The sequence below is a fragment of the Rutidosis leptorrhynchoides genome, unplaced genomic scaffold (assembly GCF_046630445.1).
Source record: "Rutidosis leptorrhynchoides isolate AG116_Rl617_1_P2 unplaced genomic scaffold, CSIRO_AGI_Rlap_v1 contig53, whole genome shotgun sequence".
Lineage (NCBI taxonomy): Eukaryota > Viridiplantae > Streptophyta > Magnoliopsida > Asterales > Asteraceae > Rutidosis > Rutidosis leptorrhynchoides.
Genome location: NW_027266757.1, coordinates 25,417 through 36,671, shown reverse-complemented (window position 1 = coordinate 36,671; position 11,255 = coordinate 25,417). Strand labels below are relative to the sequence as shown.

Sequence of the window (11,255 nt, the reverse complement as noted above, 5' to 3'; positions counted from 1 at the left end):
CCTTTATTGTGAATCAACTATCTCATTTCAATTAACATCCGACTACTGAACATTAGGCTGATGTAAAGTGGTTTCTTCGCTACCTTGCCGACACTGTTGATGATGGTATTCAGCTTTATCATGACTCCAACACCAATCTACATGCTTTCACTGATCAGTTTCATAATGCCTCTTTAGAAGCATATTCTGATGCGGATTGGAGTAGGGATCGTGACAATTATCAATCCACAGGTGCATTTTTTTTTGTCGCTAGGTCGCAATCCAGTTTCGTGGTCACAAGCAACATTCTGTAGCTTGATCATCTATTGAAGTCGAATATAAAGTAGTCGCCAACACCACTGCTAAATTTAATTGGATCTCCAACCTTCTATCCGAGCTCATCGTTGACGTTTCTCCTACTCCAATCATCTATTACGACAATGTTGGTGCTCATCTTATCTCAAACCCTGTGTTTGATTCGAGGATGAAGCATGTAGTTATTGAATTTCATTTCGTCCGGGAGCAAGTTCAATCGGGAGTTCTCCCTGTTGCTCATGTTGATTATGCTAATCAGACAGTCGATGCGTTGACGAAGTTGTTGCCACACCACCAATTCCTCAAACACAAGTTCGTCAATGTATCGACTGTTTGATCGGCAGAAGCAACATGAGCAACAAGGAGAACCCCCGATTGAACCTTGACGAAGTTGTTTAATCCACTTCAAGCTCATGGATTTTCGAGTATAATGTTAACTGGGCAAAATAAATCATAAGGGATTAATTTAAGACCTCTTTAGCCCAATTACGAGTTACAAAATTCTTGACCCATTAGGGTTAAGACTCTAAAAGGAAAATGATTCCTAAAGAGATTTTAATTCGCAATTGAATTAAGCTTTTTACACTATTAATAGGCCCCTTAGGACAACATATCCATATTCACTTCACAATTCACCCACACACAAACCCTAACGACTATTCACACGCCACTCTCCTCTCCAAAAGACAGTTCAAAAACCTAGCTTTGCCAGTTGACGAGATCCAGCTGATCTCCACGCCCCTGATCAACAATCTTGAGCAACCCTAGCAGATCACTTCCAGGTCGCAGCCGGTCGAATTACAACAAGATCTCCTGCATTCCATCCGACCGACCTACCACCGATTTCCATTCATGAGTTTTCTTGACAAGTCAAACTTCTCTATCATTATACAATAATGCAGTCTTTGATAAGAAAGATATCTGATTAGCAAAATTGCATGTGAAATAAAATGAGCAAAAGTAGGAGAAAATGGCTCACATTAATTACTTGGTTGTTCAGGTTGAATTCATGAGAAATGCATAAGAAAAGAGTCCCTAGTTAATTTGTCAATCTAGTTTCCATGTCTTTACACCTCTTATATCAAAGAAATTGATCCCTTGATAATCAAAAAGTCATTAGTGAACTATATCTAAAAGATTATACTAAATCAAAGAATCTTCGAGATCTATCGCCATGGAAATACTCTTTAAATTTAAATGGTAGAGAGACAAGGTAGACGGCGGATATGTATTTTAGCGAATTGTTTATCGTTCTTCACTAGTATAATAAAAATTGCACTATTTTTGAGTTAGGGTTTTCTTAAGACACCAATTTGAGTATTGGATCACATTATAAGTGAGGTCACTGGTATGGGATCAATGTTATAAGTAGATGCCAAAAACGCAGGAGGCTCTACAACCAACGTCCAACGAATAATTGACATGGCGAGAAGAGCTAATGAGACAATAATATAATTTAGAAGCTAATAACATGAAATGAATTAATCAATTCATAGTATATCAGACAATCAATTATATGGCATGAAATTAATGCGAGATCATGATATAATTAATATAAAATAGATTAAGAGACGATTAGAGATTGCAAACCGAGGCCTGATTTCGAATCGGTTTCCTTAAGATTTATTTGCTCGTCTACGGTGCTGAACGGCTCGTAGCAAACAACTCCCAAGATACAATGGCTAATACTCGATGATGTCGCACTACAATCTTCGAGACTTTGCGAACCAACAATGTTAGAACTCTCTCAAGACACTAATGTACTCTAACGCTCTAAATGATCTAACGATAGACAAAACACTCAAAGAGAATTCCTTCTTCTCTGTGTCTTTAAATGCTAAGAAAAACAACTCTTTATATAGAGTTTCATGACTGAGTGTCCGCAACTCTTTTGCCACCCCAATTAATATTAGTCAACAATTCCACCATCCTACAGGAAGCTAGCTTGTAATCACAAGGTACACAATGGAGATAATTAACAGTACATGTAAATAGAATAGTAAGTCAATGAACATTCAATTATTACTACACTATAATGATGTTGTCTAGATCTTACTGATCTACATCTGAGGAGATATTTACAAGAGTGAAGTTCACATCAAGAACTAATATTATGTCATAGGGGAAAGATAATTTTGCAAGTTTGGGCTCATATTATATATTGATGAAGGTAAAATCAAACTGAGTTTTTCAATTTTTTTCCTTCAAAATCAATGTTTCAGTGAAAAAGATAATGTGACACTTCCATTTATTTGCTGGTTAGATAACTACAAAGTTTACGAGAAATTGACATATACGAGGTAGAGTAGATCACATAGCTCAATGGTGTAAAGATCATCTCTGTCAAGAAGTCGTGGTTCGAACTTGGATTCAACAAACCACGAGAGAGAATTTGGAAAGGTCGCAATATGTATCAAAATAATGACGATAATAATACCAGTATAATATATAAAACGAAGAAAAAACGAATACCTCTTTAATCCTACTCCATAAACTTCTCCATGTAATTATATTTTGTTTCTATCGTCAGTATTTACAAGAAACTAAATTTTTTTTTTAAATTTTTTTTTTTTGTATATTTAAAGAAGGCGGGATGATAAAACTAAAATCATTAAAGATTTATTTTGTAGAAAAAATAAAATATCCGTATGATAAATCAAATGATTAAAGGATTTAAATATTATACTACATATATATATATATATATATATTTAATTTTAATATCGTTAGAATTCAGACTATATATAGAATCTTTTTATTTCTTTGATAATTTAGACTACAGAATCCTAAGAGGAAAAAAAGTCCATTCACATGCATTAATTTCGGAAAATAATATTTCATAGGATTTTGGATCATGTTTGTTAGAAGCCTTTTTGAATTTTGTTATTGTTTCCAAATATTTGCATTACATTATTTAGGTATTATTTTTTTTTTGCCGTTTTTTGTTCATTCTACTTCCACAAACGAAGCGCACAGTACCATATCTGATCATTTTGGGAGTAAGTTATTTAATGAGAGTTTTGTAGTTGCTACAGATCAACTCAGTCGTCCTACTCTCGTCCGTCTTTTCGAAAAATGGTGGGTGATCATCAGCCTGCCGGAGTATTAGAAACTTGTCCTTCACTAGTCGAATTGTGCATTTCTAAAATATGTGAGGTGAATATTAAGTAATTTGCTTCCTGTTTTTACTTGTTTGTTAATTAGTGTTTCTGTATTACCTTATATGTATATATCTTACTTATGTATGTATATGTAAACAGGACATTGGCAAATACGGCTCATTTTCGATGCTTCCTAGAGACTTAAGTCAACAAATCTATGATGAATTGGCGTCTTCTCGTCGTCTTACCGGTGTTTCTTTTGCCACTTTCCGACATTGTGATCTACAGGTATATCAATGTTTTTTCGTGGACGATCGATATCCTGCCATAGCCCGTGTTCTATTCATATGCATTTTGAGTATTTTGATATGTAAATTTATTTTCATGACTGCTGCAAACTTTTATTTATATATCCCATCGTCAATAGTTATATAAATAATCTTTTCTTTGTAGCCTTTCCTGTCTGTAACATCCCTCAGCTAGTTCATAGATCCATCCCCACGTACCTTTTGAATTGAAATGTTGATCATGATAATGCTGAAAAGGTCTTGTTTACTTTTATATCTTCAAAATGAGACGTTTAGATTTTCATGTCAGGATGTATTCTTGGGTTCTTGTCCCATGGTGAAAGATAGCTGGATGCATGTCGTCGCGTCTCAAGGGACATCGTTACTCTCCACCGATCTTTCTGGCTCTCACGTGACGGATGCAGGGTTGAGCCTTCTTAAATATTGCTTGAATCTTCAATCCTTAACTCTTGATTATTGCCAGCACATTTCAGAACATGGTCTGAAATACATTAGTGGTAAACTTCTTCCAATTAATTCCTTGACTATGTCAATCTTTTCGATGTTTTCATGCTTGTAAAAGAAACGACGTTGTTATTGTTGTTTAGGCCTCACAAACCTGACATATTTTAGTTTGAAGAAGAGTGATTCAATCACTGCTGAAGGAATGCGAGCATTTTCTAGTTTAATTAACTTGGAAAAATTGGACCTGGAAAGGAGTAATGGGGTTAATGGTGGACTCGTTCATCTAAAAGGTGATCAGATCAGTCCCTTCTGAATTGATTATTCTCAAAGTTTTGTTATTATCATTAGATTAAAATTTGATCATTGCTCATCTTTTCAGCTTTAACAAAACTTAAATCGCTTAATATCAGATGCTGTAAAAATATTACCGATTCAGCTATGAAGGAATCTTTCATGTAAGGACATACAATTATTCAGCATCTACTTTAATTGAGTGTTTAGGATAGAAATTTAATTTAATTCAGCAACTTTTACTCTCATTTTTATTATTTCTCAGGGCTTTCAAACCTAAATTAGTTGCTAGTATCTAGCAGTTACATCAACGATGTCGGAGTTTCTTACTTGGCAGGTACGTACTAATTAACTAATTATTTCCTTATTGATGATGTCATTTGTTGTGTAGCTGATCATATGATGGCTTAAATTGACAGCATTGAGCAAACTTGAGATGCTGAACTTGGAGGGATGCAATGTTACTGCTGCTTGCTTAGATTCTATTTCAGGTTAACTTTCTATCTTTAGATTTTTGTTTGGGAGATTAGACAACATTAGGATTATGATTATAGTGCCTGACAGCGCCTCATAATTACAAAATACGTATGATTTAAGCTTGACTGCTTCTTTTGCAGTTCTGGCTGCCTTGGCTCTCTTAAATCTGAATAGATGCCGTCTATCTGATGATGGTTGTGAGAAATTTTCAGGTACGTGTGTCGGCAGACGACACAAAATATTACCACAGGATTTTGTGAAACTTGAGCTTTTGAAATTGAGCACATGGAATTATGGATGTGGCAACAGCCATTTAATACAATTTAAAAGTCCCTAATATATATTGGGTGCTCCTAATTATGTAATTCAGGCCTTAAAAGATTGAAAGTGTTGAGCCTGGCGTTCAACAACATAACAGATGCATGCCTGATCCACCTGAAAGATTTGACAAATTTGGAGAGCCTGAACTTGGACTCGTGCAAGATTGGTAAACAAGGGCTAGCTTATTTGACAGGTTCATTCCTCCCGTTTCATCTTTATTATTGAGATGTCCTTTTTCTTTCTTTCTTTTTTTGTGATTAACCTCTCTTTTTTTCTGTTCAGGCCTACCACTTAAAAGTTTGGGGTTGTCAGATACTGGAATTGGCAGAAATGAGCTCAGGCATCTGTCAGGTTTTTCTGGTTTGGAGAACTTAAACATCTCATTCACCTCGACAGACGACGACTTATCAAGTTTGTCCACACTGACGTCCCTTAAATCACTCAATCTGGATGGTCATCAAGTTTCTGATACAGGGCTTGCAATGCTTACAAGTAAGTTCATTCTTAGAATTTTGGATGTTTCAACAAGCATATATATATGAATGTGTGTGATATTAAGAATTTAAGAATTTGGTGAAATTCCACGGTTTGTTCCTAAAATATTCGGTAATTTTTTTTCTTGCAACCATGCAGATCTTACAAGATTGATGCATCTTGACCTTTTTGATGCTCAAATTTCAGACTCTGGGACTTCCTATTTAAAAAGTACATCTTTGGTAACATTCTCTTTCATCCATCATTGTTTTTTCTTTTCTTTTTTTTTAAAAAAGTTTTCATGTTCAACAGATTTCAAGGAGCTTCGATCTCTGGAACTATGTGGGAGACTAGTGACTGATGCTGGAGTAAACAACATAAAACACCTTGCCTCACTAACTATATTAAACATTTCACAAAACCACAACCTAACTGACAAAACCTTAGAATTGATTTCCGGTACGTACTAGTATTAACCTATCCTCTGTGTTTTTTTTTTCCTTTCTTCTCTTCTAGTTCCTCTAATATCTGGTTTTCCTATTTTGTGCATCAACCCAGGATTGAGAAAGCTGGTGTCGTTGAATGTGTCCTATTCTGGTGTTACCAATGATGGATTAATCTACTTGAAGCCATTTAAGAAGTTGCAGATGCTTAACTTGGAGTTTAGTAAGGTGACGGCTTCAGAAATCAGGAAGCTTCTGCTCATCCTTCCGAATCTTGTTAGCTTTCGTTCTGAATAAGTTTCCCAGATTCCTATCAAATTGCAAATATACAGTAGCTAGGCAAAATGACTTGTCTGCATTTTTTGTGACAAAAATTGGAGCCTGATGGTAGGCTAACAAATTGGATTATTTTGCAGTCTCAAGTAAACACCAAAGAATTACAATTTGATAAATTGTGTCATTCTCTGTTTTTACTGAAATTGGTTTTTTTTTTGGTTGCTGTTTTTGTATTATAAAGATACTTAAGTACAAGTAGCAGTATTCAGAATATACAATGATAGGTAAAATTTATTGACAAGCTTCCGTGGCCCATAGATATTAGATATCGAGCATCTTGAAAGAGTCGGCCACCACTTTAAGCTGGTTGCGATATCTTCTCCACCGTCTTTCGTTTGCTCCGACGATCAATGTGTAGTATCTACCTGCAAGCAACCACAAAATTGCCTATTTATTTAGAGGGAAAATGAAACTATAGCCTATAGGTCGGTACCCTTAACTTTGATCAACATTTCCATTTGCCCTCTAAAGTTAGAAAATTTTCTTCCTCAACATTTGAAATAGTAATGCATATGGGAACATTCCGTATTGGAAATCTAGCACGGAATGCCAAATGTGAGTGAATACTATATATTCCATGTTGGATTTGCTTTATGGTTTCAAAGCTTAGTGCAAAGTAAGATGCAAACTTTGAAAGTTCAGATGGAAAATTGGAAAGATGACCAAAGTTCATATACTATTGAGTTGAAGGTATACAGACCGTTGCCAATTGCCACTGTTGCAAATGAAGTGCTAGAGTATCCCCGATTGGCAAGCTCATACTCAATCGTGTAGTAGTTTTTTCCCTCTGCACTTCTCTGCATTATTCGTAGGATACAATGTAGTCATCAATAGATATTAAGCTTATATATTGATCATTTCTGAATTCAGTAATTATTAAGGGAAGACAAACAAACAAACATACCTCTTCCATGGTGTATATAGAAGGTATTTGATTTGGTGTAGCATAAACATGTTTCACCAAATGATACGCTACCTGCAAAATCCGAGAAATCAGCTAAAACAACCTTTTTAACTTAAGCAGATACTAGTTACTACTAGTAACTATTCAATCAGTAACTTGTTTACCTCATCAATGGGCCCTAAATCATGGATGTCCTTTTTTTGAGTTGGTATGAAACTCACTCTAACATTATGTAGTTGCATAAATCTGTCCTTAAATGCAGAGTCATGCCCTCTAAAGTCAAATTCCTAATAACAGGAACAATCAAAAACCTTAAAAATGTTTTCTTGCCACCCCAATGTGAATTTTATAAGGATTATTGAAAGACTTACCCTCCAGTCTGAAGGATAAATATATGAATATCCGTCACGTTTGTCGACAAACGAACTATATCTTTCTTGTACATCTGTAAAATAAAAAACAAAAACTGAGTTGTGCGTCTGCTACTCCATATCCATGTCGAAAAAACAGAATTACTCATCTAACAATGGAGAATTTTTTTCCCCTTTTTTCGGAATCATGGATTAAGATTTATTGTACCTTGAGCTAAAAGGGACTTTGTTGGTTGTAGTAAGCTTGTTGTTAGCCCTCCAACTCCTAATAACAGCAGACTTCTCTTGCTGGTGTTGCCTGTATAAGTGATGAATTCATTAGAGTAAAAAAATTTCTTTTATGTACCATTCAACAGCAATCTGCAAAAAGTTTTGAAATTTATATACAACTCAATAAAATAATGAAATTCCAGTTACAATATGATCTGGTATGATCATGGGAAAATTGCAATTTTGTCTAAAAATTAAGAAGAAATATGAGATGGGTAGTACTAATATTAATCTTACCTTCTTCATTAGAAGAGAGCTCCTTGTTTAGAGAAATTGAACAAGTAGCTGATCTGGTTAACTGCAAAATAAATTTGTAGAGCTAATGTCAGTGTGTTACTTGTTAAGAAAGTAATTAAGAAAGTTTTTCAGAAACTGACCTTGTTTGATAATGGTGAAACGGTTGGCGAAACGCAGTTCAATGACAGTGAAGACGATGACGAAGAAGAAGAAAGTATCATTGTGTATGTTCGTCTGTTTTGTTCTACAACCAACTTCTCAATTTGAGAAGATGAGGTGGGAATTTGTAGCATCTTTCTCGGACACAGAATAATAGCTAACGGATAATGCCGGTTCGACTCCGAATCGGATCGGAACTGGCCCTGATCAATCTAATTGGTTCAATTTCTGAACCGGTCAAAATTGATATGACAGAAAACTCTATCGAATTTGTTTGGGCCTACATTGTCTTGTCGACGTGGCGAATAGTCATTGGCTCGTATGAGTCAGCGACAACACTGAGTTAACAATTGCCGTGAAGAACATAAAGCTGAATCCTTATGGTCGTCTTCTTCTTCATTAATTTTTCCCAGTTTCATTCAAACTTCTACTTCTTCTTCTTCTTCTAATTAGAAATAAACCAGAGATGAAATTGTTGTGTTTGATCGTTGTTACGTTCACTCTATGTTGTAGCTACGTGTTTGCCGATCAAATCCTCGCAGCTCAAATAGGTAAATTTAAGTTTTCATCTTCTATAATTTGATGCTCTTGGCTCGATTTTAAATGGAAAATTCCAAATTTAGGGTTGGGCTTTCATTGAGTCTCCATAGTTTCAAGCTTAAAATTCTGGGTGACTGACGTATTTGCCGTCTCCAGTATATTTGTTTAATTGCTGCAATGTATTTCCAATGAAGCAGTTTAAAGTTTAATTAGTAAGAGTTTTGGGTTGAGTCTATGGTGGGATTTTTATAAAGTTGAGATTTTTCTGATAAAGCCCTCATTATATAATTAGCTTAAGAGTTTAGGATTATGATGAACAATGTGAATGGAAACAATCATAATGAGTTAGTTGCTACAATTAAAATGTGTACTTTGGAGGTTTTGCTTAGTGTTAGGTGTCTCATTGGAAGCTGTCATCCTTTGGTTTGGGTGCTGGAATTTAGTGGCTCTTTTCTGTTTGTTAACTCTGTAATGAATGACAAACAGGCAGCAATCTTGGTCGAAGTTCTCGTGATCCTAAATATGAGATTGAATTCCTTACAGAAGATTCACGTTTCACTCCTGTAAGTAAACTTTACGATTAGATCTTATTAAAGTAAATACTTGCATTACTATTACTAATGGGCATATACCTTTTGTCAGGATGATGATCAGGAGTCTGTATTGATGCCCAGTAAAAAGGGACAAAATTATTTATGTTTCTTACCTAAAATAGAAAAAGTCAAGACTAGGAAGCCCGTCATTCAGCCAAATACAAGCAGCGTGATTATGGAATCTGATAAACGTGTAAATTTGAAGACGCCAGATGAGCTACTTGAAGCATTGAAAGGCCCATGCTTTGTTAGGGTAATGATCTCTCTTCTTAAACATTTCCTTGTTGAAAAGTATATTTTATAATTTCTAAGTTCCTGAAAGAGAATTATTGATGTTATTCCAAACTGGATTATTCATACTAACAATCTTTTTTATGCAGCAAGAGGGTTGGTGGTCTTATGAATTTTGCTATAATAAAAGGATTCGACAAGTTCATTTGGAGGATGATAAGGTGACATTCTTTTTTTGATCTTATATTCGATTGGCCTATGGTTTATGCCTTTTTCTTGTTAGCTTCTCTTTGCATCGCATTGGACTCTATTTCATGAATGGATCTGGTAGTGGTAGCTGATATGATAAGAAAGAAGGTAGAAACTGATCCATGTGCTCTGAATAATCTTGGTACCAAGAATTGGTGTACACTTCTTATCTATTTACAAAACTCAAAGCTGGCGAAAAATTGAACAGACATGGCAGAATGCGATTCATCTATATCTCATTTGGGATTTTCCAATTGGGGACAAATAGGACAAAACTTTGGAATGAAATATTAGCTGATGGTAATTTGATGGATGTTTAATAATCAAATATGTGCTCCGTTTCTCTTTCCAGCTGGTTGAAGAGTATATTTTGGGTGTATACGATGCAGAAGCCACATCTGCTTTCAATCAGATCCATTCTGACACTTCTACGCTAAAAGATCCTCGCTCAAGGGATTCATCCCAAAGGTATATGGCTTTTGCTGCTCGTTTCGAGTAGAAATTGAAATTTCTTCTCTGCAAAATCAAAAATGGTTTTGAAATAATGCTATTTTGTAGATACCATGCTCATATTTACACAAACGGAACCATCTGTGATCTTACAAAGGAGCCCCGAACGACTGAGGTAAGATATAATTCAGGGTTTTGCTGACTTTATGGCCGTTTATCCATGGCTCATATTTTTGTATCACTATCAGGTAAGATTTGTTTGCTCAGAGCCTAGAACCATGATTAGTTCCATCACAGAGCTATCAACCTGCAAATATGCTCTCACGTTTCATTCCCCATTGCTCTGCAAGCACCCGTAAGTTTCTTTTTCATCCCCGTTGAATCTTTAATATAATTTATATGATCATCCAACCTCATCCATGTATGTGATTGGTCTGCTGGAATTTCTTGGCGCAGTTTGTTCCAGGAGGAGAAACCAGTATCCCATACCATTTTCTGCAACCTTCTTCCCAAGGACTATAGAAAGGATATACAGAAAAATACGGATGCAGAGAAATCTGAAGTCGAGAAGATCGAAATGGTCACTGAAACAGAGAATCCGACAATCTCAGGTTCAGAGAAATAAAAAGGTATCTGTATCAATTTTATACTGCGTCAGTGTACATCAAACAAATACTTGTTTATTTAAGAGTAACTTGTATTTTCATGAGGAAAGACTTGGTTAATACCTGACTTGTTCAAGAAACGAATTTTGTTAGTTTT

The 11,255-nt window shown here is 35.3% G+C and overlaps 2 protein-coding genes and 1 pseudogene across 2 annotated transcripts; 2 read left to right on the top strand and 1 right to left on the bottom strand.

Annotated features, from left to right (window-relative positions):
* The first annotated feature begins 3,369 nt into the window (after positions 1–3,369).
* On the top strand, positions 3,370–6,450 carry LOC139884282 (uncharacterized; annotated as a pseudogene).
* Positions 6,451–6,750: 300 nt separating this feature from the next.
* On the bottom strand, positions 6,751–8,564 carry LOC139884281 (photosynthetic NDH subunit of lumenal location 1, chloroplastic-like). Its single transcript, XM_071868335.1, has 8 exons — positions 8,412–8,564; positions 8,272–8,332; positions 7,973–8,062; positions 7,765–7,838; positions 7,558–7,680; positions 7,394–7,465; positions 7,190–7,286; positions 6,751–6,854 (listed from the first exon to the last, which is right to left on the bottom strand). The coding sequence occupies exons 1-8, from the start codon at positions 8,562–8,564 to the stop codon at positions 6,751–6,753; spliced, it is 774 nt and encodes a 257-aa protein (XP_071724436.1).
* Positions 8,565–8,597: 33 nt separating this feature from the next.
* LOC139884280 (protein OS-9 homolog) lies at positions 8,598–11,118 on the top strand. Its single transcript, XM_071868334.1, has 8 exons — positions 8,598–8,772; positions 9,457–9,533; positions 9,613–9,816; positions 9,944–10,015; positions 10,396–10,511; positions 10,602–10,668; positions 10,742–10,848; positions 10,950–11,118. The coding sequence occupies exons 1-8, from the start codon at positions 8,598–8,600 to the stop codon at positions 11,116–11,118; spliced, it is 987 nt and encodes a 328-aa protein (XP_071724435.1).
* Positions 11,119–11,255: the final 137 nt, after the last annotated feature.

Coding starts and splice junctions, on each gene's coding strand:
- LOC139884281 (XM_071868335.1), bottom strand. CDS start 8,564: ATGCTACAAATTCCCACCTCATCTTCTCAAATTGAGAAGTTGGTTGTA. Junction 8,333..8,411: donor TTTCACCATTATCAAACAAG/GTCAGTTTCTGA, acceptor TTTATTTTGCAG/TTAACCAGATCAGCTACTTG. Junction 7,466..7,557: donor ATTTAGGGCCCATTGATGAG/GTAAACAAGTTA, acceptor CGGATTTTGCAG/GTAGCGTATCATTTGGTGAA.
- LOC139884280 (XM_071868334.1), top strand. CDS start 8,598: ATGCCGGTTCGACTCCGAATCGGATCGGAACTGGCCCTGATCAATCTA. Junction 10,512..10,601: donor TCAAGGGATTCATCCCAAAG/GTATATGGCTTT, acceptor GCTATTTTGTAG/ATACCATGCTCATATTTACA. Junction 10,849..10,949: donor CCATTGCTCTGCAAGCACCC/GTAAGTTTCTTT, acceptor TTCTTGGCGCAG/TTTGTTCCAGGAGGAGAAAC.